At 39.4% G+C, this 18,481-nt stretch overlaps 2 protein-coding genes and 1 long non-coding RNA gene across 3 annotated transcripts; 2 read left to right on the forward strand and 1 right to left on the reverse strand.

Annotated features, from left to right (window-relative positions):
• Positions 1 to 319: 319 nt before the first annotated feature.
• Positions 320 to 8,366, forward strand: LOC125745318 (large neutral amino acids transporter small subunit 1-like). The gene is made up of 11 exons (XM_049018033.1): positions 320 to 676; positions 1,517 to 1,981; positions 2,251 to 2,376; positions 4,383 to 4,488; positions 4,871 to 4,915; positions 5,250 to 5,373; positions 5,475 to 5,578; positions 5,728 to 5,824; positions 5,976 to 6,125; positions 6,731 to 6,905; positions 7,167 to 8,366. Exons 1-11 carry the CDS (start codon positions 607 to 609, stop codon positions 7,232 to 7,234), a joined length of 1,530 nt encoding a protein of 509 aa, XP_048873990.1. The 5' UTR covers positions 320 to 606; the 3' UTR covers positions 7,235 to 8,366.
• Positions 5,474 to 13,090, reverse strand: LOC125745342 (uncharacterized). The gene is made up of 3 exons (XR_007398637.1): positions 12,959 to 13,090; positions 9,020 to 9,148; positions 5,474 to 5,609 (listed from the first exon to the last, which is right to left on the reverse strand). It is a non-coding gene; the product is annotated as an uncharacterized LOC125745342 (long non-coding RNA).
• Positions 13,091 to 13,171: 81 nt separating this feature from the next.
• On the forward strand, positions 13,172 to 17,765 carry ndufb11 (NADH:ubiquinone oxidoreductase subunit B11). Its single transcript, XM_049018095.1, has 3 exons — positions 13,172 to 13,447; positions 13,739 to 13,869; positions 17,531 to 17,765. The coding sequence occupies exons 1-3, from the start codon at positions 13,265 to 13,267 to the stop codon at positions 17,661 to 17,663; spliced, it is 447 nt and encodes a 148-aa protein (XP_048874052.1). The 5' UTR covers positions 13,172 to 13,264; the 3' UTR covers positions 17,664 to 17,765.
• The last annotated feature ends 716 nt before the right edge of the window (positions 17,766 to 18,481 follow it).

Genomic DNA, 18,481 nt, shown 5'->3' on the forward strand with positions numbered 1-18,481 from the left:
GTGGAGCCAGGTCTGGGGAGGATCGACATGCTGCAGTGGGCTGTGATCAGCTGCACATGTTCTCACTGGCCCCTATGTTAGTATTCTCAAATATTTAACCGTTATTCTGCTAATGTGAACTTCATTTATGGCATAAAAGCTAAAATGCACGGTAATTTCATATTGAATCAACAGGAACACTACACTGAGCACTGACAAGATATTTCAGCTGGTGTTTTAAAGGGTATTTTTGTACCCTGGAACGTTTAGCACCACCAATGGTAAGTGTGATATTACATCAACTGGCCACCAGGGTGCGTTAAACTAGCCCTGTATGATAAACCCCTACAGTGGACTATGAATTGACACGCGATGCACGCACCGACACACACTGGCACACCTAAACGCGTACGGAGTGTTTCAGGTGCCCTTCAAATATGAGTTACTCTCAGAAACGTGCGAAAAGCTACCGATGACCTACATGCATCGCTTCTGAATTACTCTGTCATCTACAAAACGCTGCCCACCATCGGTAGACAACTGACTTCACCTTCATCAGCATCCGTCGTTCCTTTTTCATAAGCGCGGGACAGCTTTGCGGAAGCCACTGTATAAAACGCCGGCAGGATGGCGGAGCTGAAGTCACGGAGCAATGAGAACGTGAATAAGGAGGCAGATGAACAGAAGAAGATGGAGGGTAGGTACTGTGTGACTGAGATGCGAATCTGAATCACTGTGAGGAAAGATACAGTACAGCTTTAGTGCGTGTAAAACGGCGCACGATGCCACGGCCATGCCGTTGCATCAGTCCACGATGCGGAGCTGGAATCCCATGCAATTCATCTCTAATATAATCTAATCTAATTTCATATGTTCTAATATAGATGCGTAATTTATAATCCGTTTTGTATTAAAGGCGTGATTTTAGAGAGCAGGATGGACCTTTTAAACGTACAATCTAAGGACTAAGTATGTGTTTTCAGCATATTTTATAAAATGCAAACTACTGCCCGCTCACTCACAAACATTTCATAAAATATATCAGTTTCATTAAGGATGAAAGTGTGAAAATCGATGTTTAATGAATGGTTATTAATTGCGTGTATACCAGTGTACGATTATTAAGATTTTAAGCTAAAGTCATTTAATATCTTAAATATAGTAGTTGCAATGATTAAAAGAGTACAGGTGCTGAAAACACAAGACTACGGAAACACATTTATGTTTCTGTTTCTACAAACTTGAAGGAGGCAATATACATTTAATATACAACACATTTTTCACAGATGGCTCATAAAAAATATAAGCAGTAGAGCTTGCTTAGTGCATTTGACAATGATAACTACAAATATCTGGGTGTCCCTGTAAAGGTGACTTGGAAGTTTCAAATAGCCCTATCAGCTCATTTTCACAGTGTAATCATAAATGAATTCAAATTAAATAAAAAAATTATTTAATAAACTAAAGAATTATTTAAAAGTTGCTTCCAGTACCTGTCCATCTAAACTTCTCATTCCACTTGTGTCTTGGGCCAAAGAGGTGGCAGCAGAAGGCAGCCCCAAAGAAGAGACCCCTCCTGACACAAATGAAAAGGTCAAGCTAAAGCGGAACATCACCTTGTTCAACGGTGTTGGCATGATTATTGGCACAATAATTGGCTCGGGCATCTTCATCACCCCCACTGGCGTGGTGAAGGAGACAGGCTCGGCGGGCCTCTCGCTGATCGTATGGGCTGTGTGTGGCATAATCTCCACCATGGGTGCCCTGTGCTACGCTGAGCTGGGAACCACCATCACCAAGTCAGGCGGGGACTACACATACATCCTGGAGGTGTACGGCAAGCTGGTGGCTTTCCTGAAGCTCTGGGTGGAGATGCTGATTATACGGCCATCTTCACAGTACGTGGTGTCCTTGGTCTTTGCCACCTACCTCCTCAAACCCCTCTATCCGGAGTGTAACGTGCCCGAAACCGCTGCCAAACTAATCGCCTGCCTTTGCCTCAGTAAGTAAAACTGTACACAGCCTAACTTTAGTGCTGGTTTTGCTAATTTACAGATATGACAGGTCAATCAATACCTCTTGGGTTTATATGCAATGGATTTCGTCATTGTTTGCAGTTCTGAAAATGCCCTGCTGGCATAATTCTTAGCAATTCCTCGCTATGATTAAGGATACATCACCCCGTGATTGTATTGCTGCGAGAGTCATTTCTCATGTAAGTCCACTTTTTCTGCATGTTCTGCTGTTCCACTGTATGCTTTTCTCTGACAGCCTTGTTGACATTCGTCAACTGCATCAGTGTGAAAGCTGCAACAAAAGTACAGGACGTCTTCACTACATCTAAACTCATCGCACTTGGGATCATCATCGTCTTTGGCTTCATCCAGATTTTTCGGGGTAAATTGTTCCTTTCCTCTGCCAGCATTACTTTTAGTATAGGGCAGTATTATAATCTTAATCGTAGTTCAAATTATCAATCTTAATCTTAATCGTTATTACCTCAGCATAGCTCAGTAAAAGCACCAAAAGTATATTTTTGGATTCATTTCATAATGTCACAGTTTTAATATATTTGTTTTGAATTCCACTATTAAGTTTTTCCCTAGGTAGCTATGAGTGTTTTGACTAATTGCAGCCATTAAAGTATTACCAATGCAGCAAATACAGTGGATTTTCAAGGCATGCAGGGTTTGCAAGTTTGAATATGTTTTCTTTGGCATGGTCTGCTTGTGCTGAAGCAGACACCAAGAAAACAAGTTTATTTTATAAAGCAGAAGAATGTCTTAAGCAAACATGAATTTGATGAAATACAGAGCGGCAAGGAGCCCTCAAAGTTTCAGGCACAGAATCATACTGAAGAAGGTGCAGGAGCACATAGCTGCGGAGAACATTACCAAAAGACATACAAGCATGAATTTAAAAATCTAGGTCAAGAAAGATACTTTAACTTCTGACATGTCCAACACATCTTGGGGAACTGGGTGCTCTGTCAAAGAGTAACAGAGAGTGGCAAGACACAACATGTGACCATTTCTATATATGGACATCATGTTTATGTGACCCTTCCTTGGGGTTGCCATGGAAACTAGACAGCCACAGCATCAGCACTGTTTCAAAGCCTTGTTCAGGTGTTCTTGTCATCAAGAGGAAATTTATATCAGTAGTTTTTTGCACAAACTGCTGTATTTATCACAATCTTTGCATTTACTCCTTTGTTGTGTCATGTATTTATTCTCTATCTTAGTTGTGCCCTAATCGTTAGTTATCTATTGTCATGGTGTCTCCAACAGTAGCAAGCTGAAGCACAAATTTCCCCAGGCCTTTTGATCATGACCTGGATAAATGGTTAGATCATGTATGTATGGATGGATTTCTATAAGAAAAAAATTAAGAGACCACTCTATATTAAAAAAAAAATGCATTTTTAAATCCAGGAGTTTAAAAAATATATATTATTCAGAGATGCATACCCATAAATTGAGAGATGAGTGGAACAAACATTGTGCTTAATTTTTTCGGCGGCTGTATGTCGAATTACAATAATATGTATGTGTTTCCTGTTCCATTTTAACAACTGTATGCTAATAGAAAAATCCACCTGCAACATATTTCCTTAAAAGGACCGGACCCTCATGTAATTTACAGGTTGTCCCCTACTTACGATCGTCTGACTTACGAACAACTCGTACTTATGTGCTGGCTGCCATTACGGCCATTACATTAAAAATTCAGATTAAGTACCATGGTTAGTAATAATGAATGCACTCATTACTTTATGACGCTCATGAAATCGTTGTGCAGCTTCGACAGTTTGCCAGGGAACAGATCTGTTTTGTAATCTGCGGACTGTCTGTATTTGGCAGATCCTACTATCCAAAGCAACAGTCCCTGGAGTAATATGGGTTAAGGGCTATGCTTTGGGGCCCAAAGGTGAAAGTACTCTGCCGACCTCAGGTGATCTTTCCGATCTTTTTCAGTGGCCACACAGGGCTTCGTGATCCTAATCAGATATTTCATGAGTAAGCCGACATGAAAAACAAAATGTCACCCACAAAAGGAGTGACGATATCAACAGTGGGAGCCATTATAAAAAGTGACCCTTGACAGAGTAGGCTAGCTGTTGTCCATGTATGCACTCAAACAAAAAAATAGCATTCAGACATGCGTTGAATTGGATTGTCTTACTCAGAGATGTTCTGCAGAAAGTATTAGAAAATTCAATGGAAATTATTCTACTCAAACACTTCTGAATCATTTTCATCTTATTTTTAACTATAACTACAGCAATCACTTAAGGCAAATATATTGTGTACCATTTTTATTTATGTTATGTTAGCTCTCTAAACTTGAAATTATTATTGAACCTCACATTAAAAAGAAACTTTTTTTCCTGTGTTAAACAGGTGACATCCCCTATCTGAAACCAGACCTTGCCTTTGAAGGCAGTAAGATGGGAGTGGACAACATTGTTCTTGCCCTTTACAGTGGCCTGTTTGCTTTTGGAGGCTGGTGAGGGATGTTTTGCTGCCAATAAGTCATTCATTTTCCACCATTTCTCCCATCTATATCTCTATTTCAGAATCACCAGAACATTTGATAGTTAAATATTAAATTACCATTTCTTCTTTATGTCCTTAATTTATATGTGTGACCTGAAGAGATATTGCAGACTGAAAACTAAAAACTTTAAACTAAAACGTAATGTCATCAAGGGCAGTGGGAAATATCATCACCTGTGTGAAAGATAACTGCGATTACAGAGGAAATCCTAGAATACCTAGAAATACCTCAAATATTTTTGTTTTTTATTGCAATTACAGGGAAAGATGTATTGCAGATTAAGCAAATACAGCTTTAGTTGGAGAATTAACTCTTGTTTTTTTTTCTTCAGGAATTATTTAAACTACGTTACAGAGGAAATGATTGAACCAGAGAAGTAAATCACTTTTTTTTAATTTGTTGAAAGACATTTAGTATACAGGAAGGTCCTTGGCTAGACATTAATAATAAATTATTTCAATACACACCTAGATGATGACTACATTACCGTTAAAGGAGAATGCAAATGAAAACTAAATATGAAAGCACTTAGGCTTGTGTGAAATTTCCTGTGGAAAAGTTATCGCTCACTGACATTGAGTGTATGTGGCATTTTCTGGCAACAACTGTCGTGCTTAAGGAGCCTCACTGTTTATGCACTGCATAGATATTGATGCCATTTACTTTTAATTTACATTATGCCAATATTATGACATGACTTTGCTTTGCAGAAATCTGCCTCTGTCCATTATCATCTCCATGCCTATTGTGACAGTGGTGTATGTATTGACCAATCTGGCGTATTTCACCACCATCTCCCCACATGTGATGGTTAACTCTGAAGCAGTGGCTGTGGTAAGTCTGGCAGGTGTGCGTAGGGCGTAGCACATTTTCGAGGAGTACGATCTGCATGATAAAACTTCAAGTGATGTCAAACGTCGTATATGACTTGGCAGATCTTTGGCGAATATCACCTCGGCGTCATGTCTTGGCTCATCCCTGTCTTTGTGGGGTTGTCCTGCTTCGGCGCCGTCAATGGAAGCCTGTTCACTTCTGCTCGGTGAGAGGAGCTGTTTTTATACTTTCCATAGCTATCGACAACAAACTCAGTCAGACTTACACTGACTTACACTGTAAGAATATCACACCATACATCACTGTGAGTATGTGCACTGTAACTGTTAGCTGATTGGTGACTCTCTCCTGCAGGCTGTTCTATGCAGGGGCTCGCGAAGGGCAGCTCCCTGCTGCGCTGGGTTTAGTGCACACTGACCTTTTCACTCCTGTGCCATCCCTCATTTTCACTGTAAGTCATGTGACAGCTTCTCTGTACTGTAGCCATGCTATTTTATCACTAGGTCGTCTTGGGGAAATGTTATGGAAAAAGCTGCTGTTTTCACAATCACACAGAAATATGGTGTCATGTCAGGCTTTGACTCATCTTTCTGGTTTTTCAGTGCTTCCTGTCCATGATGTACGCCTGCTCCAAGGACATATTCTCTGTCATCAACCTGTTTAGCTTCTTCACCTGGCTCTGTGTGGGTTTGGCCATCCTTGGCATGCTCTGGCTACGGTGGAAGAAGCCTGAGCTAAGGAGGCCTATCAAAGTGAGGACTGGCTGCGTTCTTCTGTCTTCTACTCATTCCCAATATCTCTGGACCTCTCATACCCAGAGGCAATTTGCCGAAGTTAAACTAAACCATACAACACTTATGTACTATACTATATACAATTGTCAGGAGTCGCGGGTGCGGACAGGCAGGTAGGCGGGCAGGAGGCAGGGAAGGACGAGGCAGGCAGGCAAAAGACGGGGAAAACTGGGGATTTATTAAGGGGAAGACGGCTACGGGGAGGACAGGGCAAGACGTGGACTGATATAGGAAAAGAAAGGGCAAAATAACAGGGTACAGCTGGGCATGATTGGGGAAGCACACATGGATAATCAGGGGGCGTGGCACACACGAGGATAATCAGGGGGCGTGGCACACACAAGGATCGGACGAGCCGGGCATGACAGCTATAGTGTACTATAGCGCTTCAGAAGCAAAGATAGCGTGGTGATTTTGGATAAGGTCTTGTAACTTAAATGTTTCAGCCCCAATATTTAATCCTAAAGTTGCTTAGTTGCCCTATATTATGAAAAAGATAATCGTGTCAAATTATAAGCGAATTTGGTTCAAGGAATTTGAAAATATGTGTATCCCCCTTCCAGATCTGCATATTAATCCCTGTGACATTTGTCTTGGGCTGCGTCTTCATGATTGTCGTGTCCTTTTGGGCGGCCCCTTTTGAATGCCTTATTGGTTCTGGGATCATCCTGACTGGCATCCCCTTCTACCTCCTGGGATACAAGTGGAAGAAACCTCATGTTGTGCAGAAGATCCTGGGTGAGTGTTCTTTCTCTGAAATCAATATTGATTCTGTTCCATGATGCTGCTAAGGAGACCTTTGATTGTGTATTAATTGTGATTTGATTCTCTGTAGCTAAAACTCAGTTATCTTTACCTAACAGGGCTTGAATTTTTCTTCTGGTATTTGGTTTTAAACACTTGAGATGCACACACCTTTCATAACATCTAGTGCCTTGATTGTTTTTTTTCCCCAAACCAAACATTTTCTGGTACAACTCTTTTTTTCCTTGCTTTCAGAAATATTTACAATGTTTTGTCAGAAGATTTTCATGTCTGTTCCGGAAGAGCGTGGAACATCTAAGTGATGATTTACAAGCAAAGGTTTGACCACGACACAAAACCTTTCTTTGTGCTTGCTTCGAATACATGTTTACATGGTTGCTGTGTGTGTAACAGCCTGGGTTTGTGTAGTGTTTGTTTGCGAGGTCTGGCAGTATGCAAGGCTCCTTGACTATGGCGATTCTTTTAACCCCTTCTACCTGACGAAATAGAAACGTGATGAAACTTGTTGGTTTTGTCTGTACAGCTTGTTACATTGTTTCATGAATAGCCATTTCGGGTTGGCCTGTAAATGCCAGTCAATGACTTCTCGAGTAACAATCATACATTGAGTCAAGGTTTCAGTTGTAAAGAAATGACTTGCAACAACCAGTATACATTCCTTGACATATTTTAAGTGGATTAAGAAACAAACGTGTAAATCCAGGGAATACATGCAATTATTTTCTGTGATATAAATTTAAGTAGGTTTAAGTGCTACCTATTGTTTTATCTTGTTTAATTCTGTCTTAAATGACAAAAAAAACTGAGCATTGCATTTTCTTTACCATAGATTAGATATTATATTTACTATTGTAGGATTAGATCAGAGTAAATGTTTCCAGTAATATAGCATTAAATCATAGCATTTTTGTTCTTCAACACTAAAAGCTGAACAGTTTACAGGTATAGTGCACAACATAGGATATCCTGACCAAAATTTATACCCACTGCTGACTGTACCATCTAGATGTGGTCACGAGCACAACAAAATGTGGAACAGCTACAATACTATTATCAATAAACCAGCATGAAATGTTTGGGCAAGGAGCCTGGAAAAACCAATGGTGGTCAGTTTTTTTTCAGTTAGTGTTCATTTTGATTTGTCAATAATGTGCCAACATTGTGCCAATGATGGGAGTGTTTTACTAAGAAAAAATACATTAAGAAGCATTTGAAATGTAGCGTGTATCGTTGATTTAACATTGTTTAGTTATTCATCTAGTATACCTATGGCAAGTAAATCCTTGAGCTGTATACATAATCGTGTCGTTCAATATTTGTTTTGTACTTTTTGTAAAGTATTGCAATGACAATGTTGTACTACTGTCCACCAGTCACTGTCAGTATCTTTGGCAGGCACTTATACTATTAAAGTATTTTAATCTAAAATTGCAATGCTGTCTATGGATTTTTTGGTAGTAATGCATCTATAATGCATTATTATTGTCAGTATAAGAATTAAAATAGCATGGCAGGATCTATTGACAGTCATAAGGTATTATAGGTGTTGATTAAAATATTTCATGCATTATAGATACCTTCATAATGCATTACAAAGTATCCATAATACATTATAATGGTCAGTATAAGAATTAAGGGTAACATTTAACTTACATTTTATATTATAGATACATTCATATTGCATTATAATACGTACATTAAGTATAAACTATTAACTCTATAATGCACTATAAATACCTTTGTAACATAGTACAAAGCATCCTTAATTCTTATTGACAATTATAATGCATTATGAAGGTATTTATAGTGCATTATCAATGAAAGCTTCATAGAGCCTGAACTAGATAGATTAACATTTGTTATTTTGTGTTTTCATGTTTTCCTGGTGTATCATGTATTTCAGTTACAGTACCTTATTTTGTTCCCTGTTGTAGTATGTTCAGTTTTCCTTGTTTTAGTTCCCCTTGGTGTTTGAACATTCTGTATCTGTTAATTGATCTCACCTGCTCGTTGTTGGCCTGACCTCTGTCTAGCCTCAAACCCACAACAAAAGGAGAGCCTGGACAGATAGCCAACTGACCACTTACCCTGTTAAGTCACATGGCAGCCCAGGGAGCAGGGAAACACACCAGGGTAACACCAACCAGGATGGCCGGCGAGAATTGCTGGCCAAACAGGGAGATGACACATGGTACAAGGCTGGACAGGTACTGACCCTAAAAGGGAAAAAAAAAATTTATTGTATTTAATCCAAGCTCAAAATACTGGACAACTAAAGGTTAAGCTTTACTACATATATAGATTGTAATACTTATAGTTTAGCCAAAGAAATTGGGATAAAAGGGAAACAAAAAAAAAAATCTAACCAAGGCAGAAAATGTATTTTGGATCACTACATACAGCCACGGAAAAAATTAAGAGACCACTCAATATTTTTAAACAAATCTACATTTTTAAATCCCGGTTTAATCATGATTCTGCTGGCAGAAGGCTACGCTGAGCAGCAGGTTGCTTCCAGGTTCACAATTTCTAAGATAGCAGTACATAAGAATAAGGTGAAGCAGGAAACACTGGGAATAACCCGAGACCAGCCAGGTAAAGGGTGGAAGTGAGTTTATAATGCCAGAGATGACCATTAACCTATTCGAGAATTTCTCATGAATCGGAGGGTGACATCAAGTGACCTTCAAAAAGAATGGGAAACATTAAGTGCAGGTGTGAAGTGCACTGTTAGGACAGTTCATATCAGGCTCCTAGAAACAGGACTAAAGCAAAGAAGACACCCTGCATTAATGCGAAACAGAGAAGAACCAGGCTGCAGTTTGCAAAATATATATATATATTATTCACAGACGCACACCCTTAAATTCAGAAACAAAAAATTGTGCTGTGGTCTAAGTTTTTCCCCACTATATGCACGTGCACCAAATTTTGACCACATAAACAACATCCACACAGGCGTTTTCACATCATTTACAAAAATATTTTCATCCACACTCAAATGAGCAAAACATATAGGACATTGGTATTAGCCTACATGTGCACATCAACACAAGTAGTTTCTTTTTGCACAAATGTGACCCGTCACCACGAAATGAGTCTTAAGTCGCACTGGTAGAACCAGCACCCATAAGACTCATTTTGTGGTGATGGGTCACAAATATGCACACTATGTATCACACTATTTAGCATACATGCCTGCAAAAGTGAAAGCACCACTGAAAGCAAGTCCTCCTTATTCTCCATGTTACTATTTACTTCCGTGTAGCGAGACCAGGATACCAGTTAGACAATGAGGGGGGGTAACTGATGGGATCAAATCGGGTAATGGTCAATTAGGGCGCTTTTAGAGTCTTCATTTTCATAACTCTCAGTTTTCTCTCGTCCACACTAACGCTAAAACAGAATTTTCAGAAGTATACAGCACTTGTTGTCAAAAGAGTGTTGTCAAAAGACTGTTTTTGGGCAATGAAAACTCCATGGTACTCTGCGGGAAAGGCAAAAACAGAGATCAATGTCTGAATGTTTAAACAAAACATAGAAGTGTGGACATAGCCTTAGAGTTACTGTGTTCACAAGATCAAGTGTACTCTACAGTTGCAGTTTCCTTTGTTATCACACAGTGCTCTTGCTTCGTGTTAGGGCAATTTGTCTGTAGATCTTCATCCATAGATAATGTTTTTGTGAAGCAGTAATAAGATCCATCATTCAAGTTGAAAGAAAGGCAACAGTAACTTAAATGACTACCTGTTACAGCCAAGGTATACAGAACATCTTTGAATGCACAACACGTCAAGCCTTGAACTAGATTTGCTACAGCAGCAGAAACCCACAACAGGTGTCACTTCTGTCAGCTAAGAACAGGAAACCGAGGCTACAGTGGGCACAGAATCACCAGAATTGGACAATGGAAGATTGGAAAAATGTTGCCTGGTCAAATAAGTATCCATTTCTGCTGCAACATTCAGATAGGGTAGGGTTCGAATTTGACATATAAAGTATGAAAGCATGGATCTGTCCTGCCTTGTACCAACAACTGAGGCTGCTGATGGTGTAATAGTGTGGGGTGTATATTCTTGGCACACTTAGGGCTCCTTAATATCAATTGAGCGTCATTTACATGTCGCAGTCTACCTGAGTATTGTCACTGAGCATGTCCATCCTTTTATGCTCACAGTATACCCAGCTTCTATTGGCTACTTCCGGCAGGATAACGTACCATGTCACAAAGCTCATCTCAGACTGGTTTCTTGAACATGACAATGAGTTTGCTGTACTCAAATGACCTCCACAGTCACCAGAGCTCAATCCAATAGAGCACCTATGGGATGTGGTGGAACGGGAGGGTAGCATCTTGAAGGTGAAGTTGACACATCTGCATCAACTGTGTGATGCTATCATGCCAACATGGACAAATATTCCAAGCACCATGTTGAATAATAATTAGAATCAGAAGCCTTTTAATGTCACTATAGGCCATGCATAATGAAATTGCAAAGCAGCTCTCCCTTCAGATGTAACGAAAGACAAACATTCAGTCATAAATACTACATATAAAAATGACTTGCATGTTTGTGTTTGTGTATGTGTGTGTGAAACAGAGAAAGAGAGAAATTACTAGCAAAATATACATAAATTACAATAGCTTTGTTGGATGTACTGTTTATTCAAATATAATTATGAACTCAAGTAAAGTATTTAATGTTTCTAGTGGCTTTTATTCATGACAGCCAGTGATTTCACAGATAAGACAATTGGTTCGATGTAAAATACAGCACTCCCCAAATTATTAGCAGCTAACCTTTGACCACCAGGTGCCGCTATTGTGCACTGTGTTGTGAAGCTTTGAGTTATAAACCTTTTACAGATAACAGGCTTTTCTACACAGGCCCAAGCAGGTGTTACATGTGCCAGGTTATGCTGTCAGAGGCTGAGAAAACGTCTGTTTTGATGGAGTGCCTCAATAACCCTGGAACTGCAAACCACAATGTGATCAGAGGCACTAGAAACAGGGCCATTACTGGTCTACACTGACTAAAGATGTGACAGATTGGGTAATGCGTTGCTAATCTTAATGTATTTTTGACATGCACTTGGTTTTTGACTTAATAGGATGGCCACGCATTTTCCCTCTGAGATTAGTACAGGTTCTTGCCGAATTTGTGTTATTATGGACTGTATTATATGCTTGCTTGATTTTATGACAATTTTAAGTGTTATTCATATTTTCTCTTTAAGGTAAAGTGTTGTCATGACTGCCAGCTGAACAATCCCATCAAGACTGTTGCCCCAGTTTTGCATTCTATTAAGATGCTATTTATTATGCTGATTGTTATTGCAATTAAAATGTAAATAACCTACATGCACATTATTATAGGTGAAAGAAGCCTGGAAAGTACTTGGCTTATACTTGATTGGACTACTACTGCATGCCATAACATTTACACTATATTGCCTAAAGTATTGGGACACCTGCCTTTACACACACATGAACTTTAATGACATTCCATTCTTAACACATAGGCTTTAATACGGAGTTGGCCCACCCTACACTTGCCACAATGTAATTGTGAGCAATAATAATGTAATTTTTGCGCATGCGTTGTCCAATTTTTTCCCACTGTACTGGAACTAGCGTAACCACCTTCTACTAGGTTGGAAGCCGGCTGCACGATCGCGCGCACTCGGAAAGCCGGCCGATCGGTCCCAGGTCGTAAAAGCCTGTCCTACAAGACTTTACGGCACAGTCAGATCCGTGTTTTCTGTCATGTCGAGTTACCGTGTTTGAAGCCAGGAAGGATGTTGTTCGTGTTTTATGCAGCCCTCCGAGAGTATCTCGAGAAGCGAAAAATGTCTTAGTTGGTCAAAGATTTACGAAAAAAGTCACCCAGCTGGCAGCAAATCATGTCTTAAAAGGCGTGTATATATATATATATATATATATATATATATATATATATATATATATATATATATATATATACATACACACACCAAATATGTGACAGACTACAAGGTTAACTTACCGTGCTGTTACCTTTTAAGACAATGTATATCACTGCCTTTAAACCCTCTCAAAAATAATAAATAAAACTATACATATATGCACACACATACACACACCCATCTGTTATGTGCGGGTCTGGAAACGGGCTGTCTGCCGTAAAGCGTGGGATCGATCGGCCAGCAACATGGCAGGCTTTCCGAGTGCGCGCGCATGCGCGGAACCGATCGAGGGCACAAGAGGGTCTAGTCACCCCTTTCCACAGTGAAAAAATATCCGTACTTCTGGATCTTTCCGGTTCCGGGTCATATAAGTCAATTGACGCAAAATGGCAACTCGGTTGTTAGGAATTGGGTCCGTTTTCTCTCGGATTCGTTTGGGGTCAGCATGTGGGTTTCGGTTCGTGTCTCAAACGCCATCAGGTGCTGCTAGCTCTGCCACCATATCGAGCTTGCAGCCCGCCCACGTCAAGGACGTTCATGAACACGGAGAGGTCAGCCCCTACGAAAAGGTGAGTGTCACCTGGATTTAAATACTAGCGGCTCAAGATGTTCATGTACCCACTTACCGGTGATATGAATGCAGTTAGGGTCTTTGGACAGTGAACATAATTCTTACGTTTAAATCCTGGCGATACCCTATTAAATGTCTCACTGCATGAGAACGTGTGCTACTTAAGCCCCTTTTGTGTCTCAGTAAATAAGTTAAAACGGGATTTGAAATGTGTGCCCGCATGTTTATCGTTACAGAACATTACAAACTAAGCCTTAGCATTTCAATTTACAATTATTTACTTCTGCAGAATCCAGACTTCCATGGATTTTCTGAGGATCCACATGTAGACCAGTGGAACATGAAAATGGCCTTCTTCTTTGGGATTTCCTTGGCCATTGTTGTTGGTGGTACTTTCATCCATTACCTGCCTGACCATGGGTAAGAATTTACCTGTGTGTAGATTTAACTAACAATTGAGGTTTCACTGGTCTAGGGTGACCAGGTAATCCATGTCAGGGAGAACACATTGAGCTAGGACAGGATTTTTAAAATACCATTTTAATTAAAAGAACCTAGATCTCAGTTAAGCGTAGAGTTCTTGCTGCATGCTGATTGGTCAGTCTCCTATAATCATGCATATGTCACTAATTTTAATGTGTAACAGCTGGATGAGTTTTTCAATCAAAGCAGTCAAAGCACAAGAAGTGAGCTATCTAGCCAAGCACAGGTGCCTTTCAGTTTTAAAGTAGTTTGTAAAACCTGGAGTAGCTTGAAGTGCCCTCCCTGACATGGATTATCTGGTCAGCCTACACTGGTCTGTGAACTGCTAAGGCAGGGCTGGCCAATCTTATCCGCAAAGGCCGACCGGTGTGTATGTGGGTTTTTGGGATAACCTGTAGGTCAGCTGTTCACACCCAGGTCTGAGGACTCTTCAGCCAATCAGTCCTCTAATTAGTAATCTAATTAGGGAGTCGCAGCGAAAACTTGCACACACACACTGGTCCTTTGCGGATAAGATTGGATACCCCTGTGCTAAGGTATATGACTGAAATGCTCAAACTGAATTTTCAAATCCCTTCACGTAACTTCATGCTGAATCTGTAAGCAAGTGCACCCCTTGGAAAATTCATTTTCAATATATTGGGACAAACAAATATTTAATTTATATTTGAGGAGTTTTAATACATGAATAGAGGTGATGTAATCTGCCAAAAATAATGAAATTCTCACTTTAAAATCATCTGTTCAACAGAAATGTAACTTATCGTCATGGAGAAAAGTATGTACATCCTTACATTTAGTGCCTGATATTATGTCCTTTGGCACATGCTTGTGAAAACATTTGTTATACAGCAAAATCTTGTTACACTGGACTCGCTTATAAAGAATATCGTCTATAACAGACTAGGTCCGCTGGTCCTTGCTGTGCGCCTTTAAGAACATGTAGGAAAAGCATCGGATATAGCGGACTCGCCTATAACGGAATTTCGCTTTATAACGGACAAACAATTTGGTCCCCAGGGCTGCTTTTAGCTGTAGTTTTGTTCGGTTTTAACGGTGATATCCAGTGCACATACAAAGTTTTATTAATAGTCACACATCTGGTCAGGTAAAGTTGGATTACTTTCATGCACAATATAATAATCTATACCACAAGTTTTTTTTTTTGCTCATTCCTAAATGCAGAATTTCTTTAACTCTGTGGTGTGTTTTTTCTTCTACAGCCCTCTTCAGGTTCCCCACTTTCAATTGGATCAATTTGATTAGTCTATTCCATAACGTTTAATTTCTTTGCTTTTTAGCCACTCCTTTGTAGATTAGTTTGTATGTTTCAGGTCATTAACATAGAGAAATGTTAAGGACCGATGGCATGCGATTCTCATAAAGCATTTGTAGGTATGACGTTGAATTCATTGTAGGTGCTGTGATGACATGTTGCCCAGACCTTGAGCAACAAAGCAGCCTCAATCTAAAACTCTCCCACCACCAAGTTTCACAGCTGGTATAAGGTTATTCTTCTCAAATGATGTTTTTTTTTCCCACCAAATGCGACCTCTGTAATTGTTCCTAAAAAGCTTCACCTTTGACTCATTTGTCCACAGTACATTGTTCCAGAAGTTTTATCACTCATGCTGGCCTTTCCTGGCCAACTTGAGTCTTGCATAGGAGTGGGCAATCTTCCCAGAAAATCATATAACAATCCACAATTTGAATTGTGATCTTTCTTCCTAATTTTAAAATATATTGTCAAGAATATGTCCTTAGGTCTCTTAGAGTCTGGATATCTATTAGCACCGTATTGCATTAAAGATGTTTTCAAAATGGTCATTAAAGCTTAAGTCAAGCTTTATTTTAAGAATTAAACAAAGTTGTAATAAGCAGTCAAATACTAATTTACTAAAACAGAACATCATACTGTGCATCTAAAATGTGGATCAGTGCCATACTTCCTCTAAGACTGAGTACTCTGAACTTCTGTTCACTAAATAGTTTTTTTTTTCAAATCCACCTATTCATGGGTGAGAGGAAGCAGCCTATTTCCATTTCATTTTCTGTACCTGCTTGTACAATTCACAAAATTCACGGTTCAGTACGAACTATGGTTTTGGGTTCACTGTTTGCTGAAATTTCGGGAAACTGAATTTGTTTTGAAATTTATTACTAAGTATGACATCATAAACACAATTAACAGCTGTAAACTAAAGGCAGTCTGTCGACATGTCTGATTAACATTACTTGCATTTTGTAAACAGAATTATGTAAAATAAATTTTTTAAAAAATATAACAATTATAATGAACTAAATCCCATGTCAATCTCGTGTTCTGTACTATTGAGCATGATTGCATATATGTAGTGCTATAGCTTCTATAGCCATAATTATGTTTTTAACAGTCTGAGTTTCCTGGCAATAATGTTACAAGGAGACTAACATGCAGAGGCTGGTTCTGCCTTGCTCTGGTCACACACACACTCTCTCTCTCTCTCTCTCTCTCTCACACACACACACACACACGCACACACACACACACAAGTGGATGATAATGTCTTTAGTGAGTTAGCGAGTTGGATGTGTTTCCAGCAACATAGCAGAGGTTGGAGGCAACAGACAGTCTTGGTCTTATCAGCTACTCTTTCCAGTGCTGGTGTCCTTTGTTGATAGATTAAAATGTTTCCAAACCGCTGATTTAACTGACTGTAACTAGCAGTAGGCGTAACCAACTCACAGCCACAATTAGCAAAATGTTTTCTGTGTTGAACATCTCCTTGTGAATTTAGATTCTATCCATGTCATTGTTTCATTATCCGACAAATACATATACCGTTACAGCCCTATAGGAGCAGTATGCAGCCCACATTAGCTAATGTGAATGTATCCTTAACTTTTTATACATTAGCTACATAGCTTTATGTGGCTTGTCCCGTCATTGTTTATCACAAGCAAAAACGTAACTAGGGAATAAGAATATGTCACCGCATGTATTGTCCTAAAAACAGACACATTCTTGACCAAAGGGTGTCCAGTTATTTCACATTTTTTCAGTTGATATGATCTAAGAGGTTTTTCTCATCATGTAAATGTTAGCAATGTTTATTTCTTTTGTAATGGATATTTATCTGTTTTCTTTGGTTTGTGGAACCAAACAAAACGAAGGATCCGGTGAATAATATTACATAAAGACCCAGGGCATGCATTTGGTTTAATTCTGTATCTTCACCAGAGTTCACTTTTATTTAAAATTTTTCAGGAATAATCTTGCCAAATTTCCACAAGATGTTTGGGTCATACTAAATAAATAAGCCTTGATCAGTGCTCAGAGGTTTTCATTGACTGCATCCTCTGCAATGGACTCGTGTCCCATCTAGGGTGCAACCCTGCTTTGTTCCTTATGTTGGGAACTGCTTGAAAGAAGGATGAATGCAGAATCTCCTCATTCTTATCTCAGCTGCTGTATTTGAACCAACCATATTAGTGATGCAACAGATATCTACTGCTGCTAACAGAGCATGCAGTTTATACATTTTGAAAGCTTATTGTTAGACTATCTTTTGCCTTCTAATATTGCTTTAATTAACTTTCTCTCCCCCCCTTTTGTCAGAATGAGGCAGTGGGCTAGAAAGGAAGCTGAACGGTTGATCAAAGAGAGAGAGGCTGCGGGTCTTCCTCTAATGGATGAGAACTACTATGATCCCAGAAAGATCACATTGCCATCTTCTGGTGATGAAGAGTAACTTTCAGACTGGTTTTTGCTTTACAGAATGGATTTCAAATTATCTGTCTCAAACTTTCTCTTGATGTGTGTATAAAATTTAAAATAAAATGATAAACTATAACTTTGTGTCATGCTTCATTATTTGAAGAACAGTTAATCAATACAAATAGCTGATGAATATGTGCCCATTTTGTCAATTATGACATTTATTTATCTGATAATTCTACAAGAGCTAAGTAAAATTAAATTAAAAAGATAAAAAACGCAGTACATCAAAATGGCTTACAAATAGGATGTATTTCTCCTTAGAGTTAATCTCAAGAGGTCAAAACATACAAAGGTACAACAAAAATAGGCAACAGTTAATATTTTTTGTTATATCTAGTTAAACAGTTATAAGAACATAATATCTACTTCAATCGCCAGAGTTTAGGAAATTTCAAGAAAATCTAATTTGGTTAATACAATTACAATGCTGACATATCTGTAGGCTTGTAATTCAATGGGACTGGGACTGAGGTGCGACCAGAGGGAAAGGATAATGTCCAGGGAGTCTTCTGGATCCTGGAATGCTGGGCGATGAAGATGAGACATGGGTCCTCCTGGGCCTGCTCACCAGCAAGGTGGGATCTGTCCAGACTGTATGGCCAAAGGGCCTCGGAGAGTCCAGGGGACCAGGTGTCACTGAGGAGACAGCTGGACTGGAGCAGAAGGACCCACAGGTCTGAAACAGGAGGGTGCCAAGGATGCTTGGACAGCTGTCACGGATATTGTGTCCCCATCTCCCCCTCTGGGAGATGGAGGCTCGGCCAGCCCCTCTCTTGAACCACGGCCGAT

This window comes from Brienomyrus brachyistius, chromosome 6 (genome assembly GCF_023856365.1).
Source record: "Brienomyrus brachyistius isolate T26 chromosome 6, BBRACH_0.4, whole genome shotgun sequence".
NCBI lineage: Eukaryota > Metazoa > Chordata > Actinopteri > Osteoglossiformes > Mormyridae > Brienomyrus > Brienomyrus brachyistius.

Excerpts from the sequence above, each read along its gene's own strand:
- LOC125745318 (XM_049018033.1), top strand. The coding sequence starts at position 607 with ATGGCGGAGCTGAAGTCACGGAGCAATGAGAACGTGAATAAGGAGGCA. Across the intron at positions 2,377-4,382 it reads CTTCATCCAGATTTTTCGGG|GTGACATCCCCTATCTGAAA; the intron begins GTAAATTGTTCC and ends TGTGTTAAACAG. Across the intron at positions 5,579-5,727 it reads AGCCTGTTCACTTCTGCTCG|GCTGTTCTATGCAGGGGCTC; the intron begins GTGAGAGGAGCT and ends TCTCTCCTGCAG.
- ndufb11 (XM_049018095.1), top strand. The coding sequence starts at position 13,265 with ATGGCAACTCGGTTGTTAGGAATTGGGTCCGTTTTCTCTCGGATTCGT. Across the intron at positions 13,448-13,738 it reads AGGTCAGCCCCTACGAAAAG|AATCCAGACTTCCATGGATT; the intron begins GTGAGTGTCACC and ends TTACTTCTGCAG. Across the intron at positions 13,870-17,530 it reads CATTACCTGCCTGACCATGG|AATGAGGCAGTGGGCTAGAA; the intron begins GTAAGAATTTAC and ends CCCTTTTGTCAG.